General features: G+C 44.2%; 1 protein-coding gene across 1 annotated transcript in view; it reads left to right on the top strand.

Annotated features, from left to right (window-relative positions):
* Window positions 1-14475, top strand: part of VPS33B (VPS33B late endosome and lysosome associated) — a 312860-nt gene that overhangs the window by 95733 nt on the left and 202652 nt on the right. The window contains exon 12 of the mRNA XM_069625205.1: window positions 13989-14062. Within this exon, the coding sequence (XP_069481306.1) occupies window positions 13989-14062 (74 nt within the window). The remainder of the gene's footprint in view (window positions 1-13988; window positions 14063-14475) is intronic.

Here is a 14475-nt window from a genome sequence, read left to right as displayed (position 1 = left end):
ATTAAGACTATGACCCCATACCCTCAGACCACTTGAGCTTGCCTCAATATCCATAGCACATACAGATTCTTCCTATAAACACGGACTCACACCACCCTCTGAAGCATGATTCTAACCTGTGAGGAACCTGAGGGCGTTCTCAGATCTACTCCCCTTGGGTCCCCGTCTGAGGTGGGCAGGGAAAAGCCATCACATTTGCAGAGAGAGAGAGAGAAAGAGCAGGTGGCAAAACGGCAGGCCAGAGCAGAAGGGGCTGTGAGAGGACCAGAAGTGAAGCAACTGCATCGGAGCGTCGGCCCGCTCACCTACCCAGAGAGTGCCACTCCAACAGCAGGGAAAGAAGGCTTGCAATTTTACACAAAGCCATGTAACAGGTGTAACAGGTGGGAGAGGCAACCAGATCTCCCCAGTGAACGAGCAGCAGAAGCCGCATTAAGAAGAGGGTTGCATACCCATAAAGGAATGCTGAAAAGACCAGTGAGCCTGCCAGACACCAATGGGGAAAACAGCTGATCTACGAGGGGCAGAGCTCTATGCTAAGAATCTGATACATGAAGGGAACATACAGAAAGACTGCTAATCATAAATGCAAGAGAGAACCTTGAGTTATATAAGGTAGAATACTTGGAATTCTCACTATCAAAGTGAGTGAGTAACGTGTGCGAGTTCCAAATGCACTCTTTTGAATACCGAACGAACTGAAAGCATTATTGAATACTGTACAGAATTAAAGCAACATGAAAGTATGATTTAATAAGCATTTCTGAATGCCGTACAGCGATAAAGCAAATGAAGACAATGTTTTGAATGTAACAAAAGCAACGTGGTCTAGGTGGCAAATACCACAAAGCAAGTGAATGAAATACAAGTGTTGGCAAAGCAAGTAAAAGCCCCAGAAGGGTGTGAGAAGATGAGCAAGTATCAACAGCATAACCAAGTGAATGGTGATCAAGGTAACCCGGAGGAAGAGCTGAAAGAGGATATTTCTGATACTAAAATGTACGTTTCACTGTCAAGGGAAAGCAGCGGACAGTTGTTGCAAAAGCTGATGAAAAGGGGTATTGGTTGCGTGACCTGTGATGGGTGGACCGTGTGGTCAGTTAACTGCGCATAGACCGAGGGGAACCCCTGCATGGGAACAATATTAAAGGACAACAGCCAAGAAAGGGTTATCGGTTGCGTGATATGAGACAGGTATGGTACCAAGAGAGATGGCACAGACAACAAAAGTGTAATTCTAAACAAAACTTTATTAATGATTAGGATGGTATGATGCCTAACTTGCCCTATACTATAGTGGGATTTTCCGTGCCTAAAGAAACGTAAGGGAAATATTTGCCTGTAAGTCCAAAATGAAACACTGTCTGTGTCAAAGCCTACACCTGTCTTCACAACTATAACAAAACATGATATGGGAATCTTCTCCACAAAATATAAGTGTTCAAAAGTAAAGATTGAGCTCCTTTCAGCTTGAGTTCTTCTTGGGTTCCTTGTTTCAAGTTCAAGACAGTTCAATTCAATAGGGTTTGTTCAAGTTCTGAAATAACCTTCTCCAAGTTCAAATGTAACACCATTTACACAAAACCAAGTTCCGGGACTTCCCTTTCCCAAGTTCAACGATAAGAGTACAGTTCACACGAAACAGAGGTCCTGGGACTCCTCCAAGACCTTAACATAACGTTCACGTTGGTTTCAATTGCTCAAATTTCAAAAGGAAAACACTGGGTCCGTTTGACCCTCCTTCAGGTTTGCTTCACCTTTTGCTTCACTGTTCGTTACAGCTTATTCACCGTAAACGGTTTCCTGGTCTATGCACAGTTGTCAGACTCCAAGGTCCACCAATCAAAGGTCACGCAATCAGTAACCCTACATATTTGGAGATTTCCTGTTCTAGGTGCAGTTTTCGGACCGCAGAGTCCACCAATCACAAGTTGTGCAACCATGAGTCTCCCCAAAGCTGCTGGGTCCCTTGTAGACTCTTCTGCCTTGGGCTTTCACTTTCGGCATTTGTATTCCTTGTAATACCCTTCGATACCAATTCTTGGCTTGTAATATACTTGTGACTCTATCTCACGCTTGCAGTTCTAATTTACAGCCTTTCTTATCTTTGTGCATATAATGCTCACCCCAACTCTAAAATACTGTATATGCCTTTAGTTCTGTCCATATTGCTCTTTATTAGTAGTGCTGGTTGAAATGTCTATTTGAGTGTTTATTCACCATTCAGCACATCGTAGTTTATTCAATTTGCAGCTTTCTTTCAGTTCGGCATTCGTTATAGGTAGCTCTGCTCCACGCGTGGTCCGCGTCCCGGTGTCTTCCACAGCTCTAGCTGCAGCCGGGCTTGGGAGCAGACAGCTCTCCTCTCTCTCCTGCTACACGGCAGGGCCTGCTGCCAGCCTTATAACTTGAGGGTTCCCGCTCCTGCACAGTCCCTCCTGCAGGTCTCTGGGCTTCATTGCCGGCGTCTCTGCTTCTTGGCCTGGTCCCAACATGGCTCTCTCTCTCCCCTCTCTCTCTGCCTGCTTTTGGGCTCCACCATTTATACTCTTTATTAACTTTATTAACCGGCGGCAGGTGAAAAGGGTTAGACTCAATTGTGTGTCCTTGTATAAGCCTGTTAGTGTGACATGCCTGATCTTCATTGCTAAATGCATCCATGCCACTTTTCTTCATTCCAGTACCAGAGTGGTGTGTATAATAGGAAGCGTGCATTACTATTGCCTGTCTCTTCCTCTTCTCAGTATTTGGTGTAAAATTACAAGGAGAAAATGGGATAGGATTGACAATCTCCCATGAAGACTGAGGGAGGGTAGGTCAGTGTTAATGATGGGGGATACTGTGTCTCGCCTTCAGGTACCCTCTCTCCAATCCCCAAGGACCCTCCACTCAGGCGATCCTCCCTTGCTTTTCCACCCCCAAGGTCAGGATCCAAAAGCGGTGGCCCTTTCCTGGCCACATGAATAGAAGATCCCTGGGAAGTAGAGGTGAGAGTTTTCTTACACTTCACAAATGATTACTGTTTAGATTCCCCTTTTAAGGGTGACACAAGTGGGGTCAAAGAGTTTTATAACATCTTTTTCCCCGCTCTATTTTCAAATAATCCACCACCTTCTCCAAAGACTGCTCGCTAATCTATGCAAAGCATGTGATTCTAAGCAGATCCACAAGCCTCAAAAAGCATACATCACTGACCGTAATGGTATTTTTGATGCTTGTATCTGCTTAGATTCACATGCGCCCACCCTTCATCCCCTCTTGGAGTTGAAGGTTCTAGGGCAAATCATAGATGTTTCACTCCTCATCACAAGTTACCTATTCTATCCCCATACACTTCATACTCCCTCATGTCAGAAACAAAACAATCTGAGGGACCTTGACGCGTGAGGGGTCATGGGTACAGTAGATGTCTCACTAGGGATAATATTACACAGTACTATTTGCATTATCAACACAAGTGCCAACTGCAATATATGGGACACGGTGTAAGAATACAGTAATTCCCACGAGCAATTGGGCAACAGACTATTTTCCATAGGAACTCTGGATTTGTTGACCACAATTACTGGCAACGGACAAAGTGATTATTGGGATTCACCATACAAAGGACATTCTACACCCTAGAATACGGGATCCAGATAGAACAAGTTAACTAGATACTGGTCTACAGCGAAAGGAATATATACTTGAAGAATCGTACATCCAGATACATTAAAGGCACAGAGAAGAGGGTAAACAACTCCTGAAAAAGGGGGACTTTTCACCCCAAAACGCGTAGAGTGCAATACATAAGGATCAACCGGATCGCATAGGATTTATTAACTTTTTTGCATATGTACTAAGTAATAAGAATCCTATGTGTCTAATTGTTTACTTGAAGGGATTACTTAAAACTAAGGTTGAGTGACTGGAGAACTTGAACTGATGTATAATCCGTAATTGATTAAATTTGAATTAAAATATTATGGTTTTGTGAAGAACAAACTGAGATTTATGAGAAAATATACAACTGAAATAAAAATTACCCTTTTTACATAAATTGAGTCAGAAATTGCATTGCTGAATTCACTATAAGAATTGACAAATTGGTTCTATATACAATAACCCTTGTGTGTGCAGGGGACGGGAGAGTTCTGCAAGATTGTGGACATCTGTTGTTCTTACATAATATTACAAACCTGCCAGTCGACGTCCCTTTTCGAACTTTGAAAACAACATGTGCAATACTCTGCGCCTACCACTAGATGTCGGCCTATGCAAAGCATGTGAATCTGAGCAGATACAAGCATCGAAAATACGATTATGGTATGTAATGTCTGCCATATACAGCCCCAGTAGCCAGTGCAATACAATCACAATCTCCCCAACCCCATAATACTGAAAGGGAAGGCAATGGTTATTATTTGCAATGGCTGTCCACAGGAATACAACCCTAATTTAGCAAGTCCAACCCTAAGTTGACTGGGTGATGTGCTCAAAAGGTTTACAAAGTTTCCAGAAGTTTTGGGAGCAGGGAAAACATTAGGAGATGGTTCTTGTGGATGGGAAAATGGTTTCAGAAGATGGAAGAAGTCGTATACTGGTAAGTAAGACTGTTCCTAGCTTTTGGAGGGCTTTTAGCAGACCACACAGATGCTGCACTCCTTTAGGCACTCAATCAGACGTGGGAACGCTGGTTTCTATGAATGTCACCAATGAACGGTGACAGGAGGGGACACAACTGTCGCAGTCAGTCACCCTCCTATCTCGTGCCCCGTTGATGATGCAACGCCGGACCTTCACCATAGGGACTCTTGTAGAACGAGCAGAGGATCCCCAAGGTTCTGAGCTGAAACATGGAACGATGACATTTATACTGCGGTAGCCCAAACTAGAGTTGGTCAGTCCACAGGATGGTTCCAGGTACGTCTCCGAAGACTCCAGATGGTAGGGCACCAATAAGACTTCGAGAATGTTTGGTCCCACTGTTCCAAGGGTTGAGGGTCCACTGATGGACTTCTAAAGATCACCAGCCACACAGGGCTCCACAGGGACTGCAGAAAAAGTTGATGTCATGTATCAAACACTGTATCTATTACTGATATTCAAAGGATACAGGTAATGACTAGTAAAAGGATACAGGTGATGAAAGTAACTTCTGGATCCCTTGTAATCTGAACAACAACTTGAAGGTAGAGAAGTCAATATAGACCTTCCAAGTGATGACACTCTATGACTGAAACTCACAGCCAGAGAGAGAATCACTGGAAAGGGCGTGGAGCAACAGTTAACAGCAACCTGTGAGAGAAACAATGGATCATGAATATATGTGTCAAGGTAACTACTCTTTCTCTAATTAAGTATAAAGGTCACCACTAAACTGTGGATGTTGAAGTGGTTTGAACTGTTCCAACAAAACACCAAGGAAATAATCCAATTGAGAACCAACGAAAAGGGAAGGAAGGTTAGTATGGGAAACTTATCCCAAACGGCACGAGGGTCACGCTTGATACCGGGTTGGTGCACCACAGGGTAGCGTCAAAAGTCTGTGCACTAATCCTTCTTTTGAAATCAAACTTAAATATCCATACTTGTTGAAAGAACAATCCTTGCCCTTGCAGGTTGGTATATCAATAGGGAAAATAAGTAACATAAAATAAAGCTTACTTGGGTTTCAGATAGTCTTTGATTGCAGCGGTAGTCGGAACCCCTAAGGAACTGTTGCAGGATGGAAACACTGGACACTTGGTAAGCAGAATCCAGTAAGTTGCTGCAATGGGTTCTTCCTGGTCACACGGGAGGTGGAAAACACGTTTAAGAGGAGCCGCCGCGTGATAAATGGACTAGTGACACACGCGGCTGTAAACGTGCTTCAGTATTGTTTATCATGAAACACCTGCGGCAACCGACCTCCCAGTTTTTACTGCAGAGTAACTGGCAGCTGGAAAAGCAAGTAGCAGCAAGCAGAATTTCAGAAAGATGCCGCATGAACGGAGGAACAAACAGTGTTAATGCTCCCGCTGCCTGATGTCATGAATGAAGGCGGCGAGAACGGAGCACAAAGGAGTAATGCTTGCGCTGCCTGATGTCTTCAATGGAGCACAAAGGAGTATCAAATGGTGAGTATCAAACGGTGAGAGAAAAGTTCACACGGAGCTCAGAAGTTCACCGCTAGCCGAGAATGCAGGAAGGCTGGAAGCAAAGGGTGCGAGGAACGCACGTCAGCTTCCGACATAGATCCCAGTAGAAAACACGATCAGAAGCAGCGAGCAAATTCACAACGCAGCTAATAAGCGCAGCGTTTGAACTCACGTGAGAATGCTAATCACGTGACCTTACCGGCGTGCACAATGCAAACGCTGTTTCCCTGGCAATCTGTCAAAAAGTCTCCACCTAGAATAGAATGGTTTTAATGTTCTAAATGCAGAACGTGTCCTCTGAGAAGAAGGGGCCACCGGGACAGGTGCTACGCAGTGGCCATTCGTGACAGTTGATCGGCAAGTCTTCCTAGGACAGTCTTCACATCTGGGCGGGATACTTGACTCCTGTGAGAAACCTGAAGGTATCTCGCCCGCTAGTTCCCGGAGATCTGTCATCCAGGATCCCTTGGATGAGGGGTCTTTGCATAGTGGATGCAGGGCACCGGATGGTGAGACCCGGTATCCCCTTCCCTGTAACACCTTTTCCCCATCCTACCAGGTAGGATACCTAGGAACCCGACCCCGCACCCCATTTCCCAACACAAATACTCTCTCACGGACAGTTCACTGTGAGCGACAACAGAATAAAACCTGAGCTGTATACCTGACATGTCCCAATACAATGGTCAGGCAAGATCAGGCAATTACTGATAATTATACACAACTGACTTCCATCACACTTCCCCACATGGATAAAAGGCGGAGCACGAAAGCACACGAGGAAACAGAAGTTCCAAGATGGCAGTTTAATACAAGGAGAAAGACGGTGAGACCAGAGAGGGTTACAAAGAGTGAAGTGCCCTTGACCTTTAAAGACTTACTTTTGCGAACCTTGGAAAGTAAGATGCCTAAGACCGGAAACTGAAGCTGAACAAACATACATTGTGCATTGAAGGTACCCGGGGCTCTTCCGCGTCGATAACCAAGGTGGGAGGAACAATTTCCGCTGTCGTACTGTCCCTGGCTCCTACAACAAAGCAGCGCCAGTAAAGATATCACAGTCAGAGAGACTGATACCCAACCAGCTTGTGTTTGAACCGAAGTTGCAAGTGACAACATTGTATGAAGAAATACAAAGAGGACAGTGTGTGAAACGCATGTGATGAGTGTAAGGCAATAATTGATGTAGTAACCCTGTGGGAGATTAGACAACACTTGTCCTCTTGGTATTAGGTAACCCTCCTATTGGTATAGGTCTGTACTACACAAGTAGGTAGTGTGACTGATCAGTCAGGCCTATCTCAAGAGGGGTACATGTGAGCTGTAGAGCTGTAGCAATGGAATCGACCAATACAAGTAGCCAAGTAACACTTACACTCAAGGTGTTTAGTTAAAATAATGATTTATTTATTTAACAGTCATTTTTAAATAAGCACTCTTTAAAAAGGGCAATATATTTAGCAATCAAATGCACTTGAGTGTACTTTCTCAGAACCACCACAAAGCCAGTAGATACTCTTTAGAGATGCTTCTTACACACTTCCTACACCCTGAGTTGACTTCACTAACTAGGACAGTTTGGCATTTATATATCACTTGTACACTTTTGGAATCCGAGGTTTTGTAGAAAGGAAAGGTTAGAGGAAGGGAAAAGGTTAAACAGGGTCTCCGAGCATGTGAGCATTTTAAATCTTCCAATGAAATCTAGATAACCTTTCCCAGCAATATTAGTTTAAAACCAATGCATCACCTATGAATGACAGTAGGAATCAAAGTCAAATGGAATCGAAGAGTCTGCAGGGAGCCAGGACAGCCAGAGTCAATTGGAGCACAGTCTATGGCGCTGAGGCACCTGTAGGGTGACAAGCTGTTATACTTGTGAAAGTTAAATCTCAAATCAACTCTAGAAAAGCAGCTATTGCGCGTCTCAACTGAGAAGAGCAAGCAACAGACACTGAGGTAAGTACACCAAGTCAGAACAGTACCTTTGGTTAGAAGAAGAGTGGTCCAGCTGGCTTCTGTCTTGTTGCAACGATGCAGATCCTGTGTTCCTGGGCCTCAGTCGTGGGGATAAGAGGGAGGACGTCTGGGGACTGCTGCAGCAGCGATTCAATGGTTGGCGGCAGCTACGAGCTCTTTTCTGGACTTTTTTCACTCCTTGAGTCCTGCACTCTGGTGAGGTGACTCGAGCTTGGGTCGTCCTGCTTCTAGAGGGTCCTGGGGAGACTCCTGGAGCTTCTGGCTGGATTACAAACTATGGATTTCTCAACCCCTGGCACTCGGTTCCCGCAGCAGCAAAGAAGTACAGCCAGTCAGGGACGCTCTTCCAGCAAAGTTCATCTCAGCGTTAGTTGGTCCCACTAACCCAAGGGAAGAAGTCGTCCCTTCTGGAGCTTCTCTTGTCGGTCAGAAAAAGGAGTTTCGGCACAGCAGCAGGGCTTCACCGGGCATTTCAACTATCCTGGAGGATGCAGCAAGCTTCGTTCATGGTTTCTTCATCAGATTGTTCTTCCCAGTGGTTGTCTCTGTCTTCAGTCCCATAACCCTCGACTTTTAAGTAGGTTTCTCCCATTCATGCACAGCCGAGCTGCCACTGACAAAGTGGGGTGGCTGTCCTGCAAGGACAGCCAGCCAGCCAATTAGGACTGGGTGCATTCAGGTTTCCCTGGACACAAAGGACAGGGGAGTTTCGAGCATCTCCCTCACTTCCTGCCCTTGCAGACACACTGGAGCCAGAGACGGGTTTCAAAACTGAAGCCTGCCAAAGGCAAAATGAACAAAGGGCTCAAATCTGGTTTGGCACGCAGAGTAAAACCCAAGAAAGACCTCACAAACAAGAAATGGCAAAAAAAGAAGACCAGGGCTATTTTAACACAATGGTCACCCATGGGTGCTATACTGCAACTGAGGATTCAGCCTGCGGTAGAAAAGCATAATGGTAGGAAAATTAAACCACTGCCACCAGCCATTTGAAGTTGTCAGGGTAACATAACATTTTTTACATGAGTAAGTAGGAACAGAGGCTACTAAGTAACCCCTCAGCACTCCACATAAGATAGGGTGTGCTGTACCTACAAAGGTAAAAGGTAAGTAAATTCAATTTCACTTTACTATTGTTGGGTACTGTAGTTAACCCAAGAAAAGGTATTTAAACCTTTTGAGAAATCTAAAGGATTTCTCTGTGACACTGCACTGAAGGAGCTGTGTGTCGCCATACAAAAAGTAGATGCCTATGGAGTTGGTCAGACTCCAAAAACGAATGAAATACGTAATCCAAATCAGGTCAAAACATATGAGAGAGTGAGAAAAAGGGCCCACTCACTCCAGGGTTAAAAAGAAAAAGTCCTAAAGTCCAGCAAAAGAGATGGCAGTCTCTAAAGTTGAAGGGAATTAGCACAGAAAGGAGAATTCTCCCTAACAATGAGCAACACAAACATAATCAGAAACCAAAGAAGGGAATGAACTTTGAGGAGGCCAAGCGAGATACCATATACAGAGACCATGTACAGAGTGGTCTGGCGCCACATGGGTGCTCATTGGAATGTCTTTGTTAGGTTTCCAACTGAATGGCGACTGAAGTGTAAAAGGAAAGTTTGTATCGAAGTGGTCCTGCAACGGGTCAAGCTGAACCCTGTGCACATTCGAAGGTCTTTGATAAACCAAGGTGAGCTACAATTATTTCGAGCCTGGCTGAAGGAGACTAATTGGCAAAGAGGATGGATCTGAGCCCAGCTGAGGGGTATCTGGGGGTGAACCGACCGCGGGCCACGAGAGAAAACAAATATTCTTTGAACTTTGTAAAAAGTTAGATCTGAGCCTGGAAGAGGATTGTAAAATAACAGGGATATGAGCCCGGCTGAGGGGGATCGAGGGTGAAGCCCCCGAGTTGAATACTTATAAAAAGAATCGAACTGTGTATCTGATTTATTTTGTACATCAGGCCCTCTGAATCAAGAGACTTGGGCGTAGAAGGCCTTGTTTCTGGCAATCAAACGGTATCCTTGTGCCGAAGAAGCCAGAGTGTATGCTTTGCTTGAGTGAAATGCCTTGCCCCAGCTGAAAATGTGGGGAAGAGACACTTCTTTCTTTTCATGAACATTACCCTACACTATTTGTAAATTAGTGGTAAGGATTGGCAATCGTTTTTTTTTAGTATAGGCCCTTTTGGACTGCATTATTGTTATTTGATGGTCGTATCTTACTCCCATTTGTAGATTTAGGTGTAGATAGGCTTTTATCGTCCCTTTGTGAAAGTTCAATAAACACCCTTGAACTGTGGTCACGCGCGTCTGTCTTACTGTTGATACCATACCTTCCTTACATGTGGTGTCATTAGTGGGATGTGACTCAATTGAAACAGATTGGGGAACCCTACAATTGCAGAAGCTTAGTCATAGAGCCTCCAACCCCTCTGTGGCCATGAAGGAATCAAAAGGCTTTGATATTTGTAGCAGTAGAGCGGCTACTATCCGTCCTGGGAAAAGAGTAATGATTGCCCCATACTTAGTTTTGATACTCCCTCCTGGGTGTTATATAAGATTGGCCCCAAAATCTGGCCAGGCTTGGAAGTTGGGTACAGACCTACTAGCAGGCGTCATTGATCCCGACTTTTGATGAGACGTAAAGGTTTTCTTACAGAACCATGGTGAAATCCCTTTTTGAAGTATATTGTGGATACAAAATTGCACAAGGAATTCTTGAGAAGGACCTGTTTCTTAATTTTGAAGAAAGTGAACCAGAAGAAACGGAGAGAGGTGCCTTAGGCTTTGGGGAAGCTGACGTTGAACCATCTAACACTGAAGAGAAAAAGGAAGAACAGCCTACCATCTATCCCGACCTGGCATTAGCCCAGCGAAGTGATCCAGCCCTCGCTGAGGCTTTTTTACGAGCTATTCCCGAAGGAGAAGTTCTAGGAAAGGGAAGTCCTATTTTCTTCTTGAAGCAAGGATTGCTATAAAGAAATGAAACATCTACAGAAGGTTTAAGTAAAACCCAGTAATCACCAAAACCCACCGAAAGATCGTACTAGAGATTGCGCATTCCCATCTGACCGGGGGACACTTAGGACAGTGGAAAACCCAGACGCATATGAGTGGGAAGTTTTATTGGCCAGGTATCCATGCTGATATAAAAACCTTTATTCAGCCGTGTGAGATATGTCAGAAAAACAGTACTCACATGCCATTGCCTGCCCCTCTGAATCCTTTACCAGTCATAGAAGTCCCTTTTTCAAGAATTGGGATGGACATCATTGGGCCTTTAGAAACATCTAGACTGGGCAACAAGTATGTCCCTGTGATTGTCGACTATGCGACCAGATACCCTGAGGCATTCCCAATGCGGAACAACATCACCCAGCAAATTCTAAAGCACCTCATACTGTATTTTCCCTGGGTTGGCTTTCCTAAGGAAATCCTGACGGATCAAGGTTCAAATTTAATGAGCAAGCTCATGGGTGAAGTCAAGCAACTACTCCATATTGCCACCTTGTGAACTTCACTGTACCTTCCCCAAAAAGATGGTTTGGTAGAAAGATTCAATACTCAACCTTGTAAGTCTTGCATAACCTTTCCGCGCCCTGTTACCCCCGGGTCTGGTGCGCCCTATAAATTCAATAAACAAACGAACAAACAATGATCCTTAGAATGTTGGTAGATAAGGACGGGAAGGGCTGGGCCCGTATGATCCCTAGGTATTATTTGCTGTGAGAAAACCCCCTCAGGCATCCACTGGATTCTCTCCTTTTGAACTACTCTATGGTAGAGACCCTAGAGATGTCCTGGACATGCTCCAGGAAACCTGGGACTAACGAGAAGGGGCACCCATTGCCCGCTTGCAAACGGCTACCCGATTGTGGGAGAATATGAGACTTGTTTGAAATGTAGTCAGTACTCATATGAAAAAGGCCAAAATCCAACAAAAATCCACCTATGACAAAAAGGTGAGCTTAAGATCGTTTCCCGTGGGACAAAATGTATTCGTCTTCTTTCCTACCTCGGGAAAAAAACTTGTCTCTAAGTGGCATGGGCCATATGAAATACTGGAACGAGCAGGAACCTGTACTTATAAGGTAGCACAACCTTACAGGAAACAGAAGGTCCATCTATATAATGTAAATCTCTTGAAAGAATGGAAGGAAAACCCATCTGCCACCAATGCCACGATACCATCCAGTTTGGTGCCAGAAGAGATAGACAACTTTGAATGAATTTCTCAAGAGCTATCTAATCGACAATAAGAAGATTTAAAATATTTAATTACATTGTTTCCCGATGTGTTCACAGAGAAACCAGGAAGAGTCAAAGGCACCTATCACTACATGAGAACACTTAAGGGAAAAGCAGTTGATCTGAAACCATATTGACTCCTGGAAGCTGGAAAACAGATAGGGGTTGAGGAAGTGAATACAATTTTAAGAGCAAATATCATGAAACCCTCTTCAAGCCCATGGTCCTCCTTTGTCGTATTGGTTTCCAAACCTGACCATTCCTGGAGGTTTTGTATACATTTCTGCCTAGTTATTGCCATTTCTGACTGTGATGCTTATCCCACGCCACGCATCGATGAAGTAATTGATAAACTCGAAAACGCCACTTTCCTATGAACTCTAGACTTAACAAAAGGGTACTGGCAGCAAGTGCAGTGTATGGGCCTGATGAGGAAAAGACTGCTTTCTCGATGCTCCTACTACTGTTCCAGTTCAAAGTCCTCTCTTTTGGCGTACACAGGGCTACAGCCACTTTCCAACGATGTATGGACAAAATATTACAGTCCTCCTCTGATTTCAGAGGTCTATTGAACCTCCTGGTCCCAGAGTATCTGGTGGGTTTCCTCATCAAAGCACATGTGTCCCACACAATGTAGTGATGTTTTACAAACCTCGTCCAGAATCAAGCCCTTTTGGGGAGCCCCTTTGCAGACATTTCGTTTGCTTGTGGATCTCGCTCAGCCTTTCTAGTTGGGACCATTAGTGCTGCCACAAACTCTACCAGCGCCTACTCTGCAACTCAGTTCCGCAGCACCCGAACCTTGTAGAGACCTGCATTCTCCCTGAGATCACCACTCTCGCTGGTCAATGGGCAGATACATTTAGCTTGCACAACATTTCAAGGAGTTCTACTGCCCCACGTTGGCTGAGAGGATGAGAGCATACAATTATTCACAAAGCCATAATTCACTAAAAAGTCTAATGGGAGAATGTAGTCATCTTTGTGTGTTCTGGTGTGTCTGGAAGAGAGCGGAGGGACAGCTAAAGTAATGGAATGCAGCTCGGGGGATATAGTCCCAATAGCTTACAGTAAAGGGGAAAACATTACTATCAAAATGTTTGACTCAAGCTGCACCTCACTGCTATATACCATACAAGCCAACACGATCCCTTTCTCACAAGGGCACAGCATAGCACAAACAATCAATGCAATGCTGCTCAGAAGGGATATCCTAGTCGCAGAGTTGCAAGCATCCCTTTCCTAGGTGGTATGTTTATCCAGACATGGGCCACTATGCCCCTTAAGGCCTAGGAACTCCAGAAATACCTTACTGACAAAGCCCACAAAAGCAGAAATGTGTTCCTTGGTCTGTCTACAGAAGATGTGAACTTGCAGCATTGTTTTTGAGAACCTTAACATTTTTAATTGCAGAATTTCAGGCTGTTCCCATCAGAGGTTTAGTATTTTGTTTAGCTTTCGATCTATACAGTACTGGGAACAATAAATGCTTATATTGTATTACTTTATTATGTTATTATGCATATAAACCATAGTCGGCGGAACTAGGATTTGTTTAATTGCGCATTGTAATTTTAGGTGACCAGTGTTTATTTATAATTGGAATGCACTTTTTTGTAACTGTTGACACTCCTCTCCCCAGGCAGTGTGGAGTTTGGCCCGGACATCACTTCTTCTGACAGGAGCATAAAGGTTCTTTTAAACTCACAGGACAAGGTGAGTTGTTGCATTATAAATGCTTGACCTTTTCAAAATCTAACAACCATTCCGACCATATTTTCTCCATCACAGGATCCTCGTCATAATTCTTAACATTTTTGAATTTTGAGAGCATCAAACAGGACAAAAGAACACTGATATATGATATGATATGATATTATAGGTTATTTATAACGCGCTTAATACCGAGAGGTTTCTAAGTGTGGACCCGGAGATCGGTTCGTGTCATCTTGCTTGCAAGGTGAGCGTGTTGCCGCTGAGCTATTCTCCCAAGACTGATAAAGCAATTGTATTTTTTAACTTGAGAAGCTAATCCAAAACATGTTAAATTGGGACTCTACGCCTTGCTGGGAGGAACAGAACACTCAAACAACATTTCATCCTATGACCAAAGGTCACATACACTCTAG

The sequence above is a fragment of the Ambystoma mexicanum genome, chromosome 11 (genome assembly GCF_040938575.1).
Source record: "Ambystoma mexicanum isolate Mex_15411 chromosome 11, UKY_AmexF1_1, whole genome shotgun sequence".
Taxonomy (NCBI): Eukaryota; Metazoa; Chordata; class Amphibia; order Caudata; family Ambystomatidae; genus Ambystoma; species Ambystoma mexicanum.
This window is presented reverse-complemented; position numbering and strand designations above follow the sequence as displayed.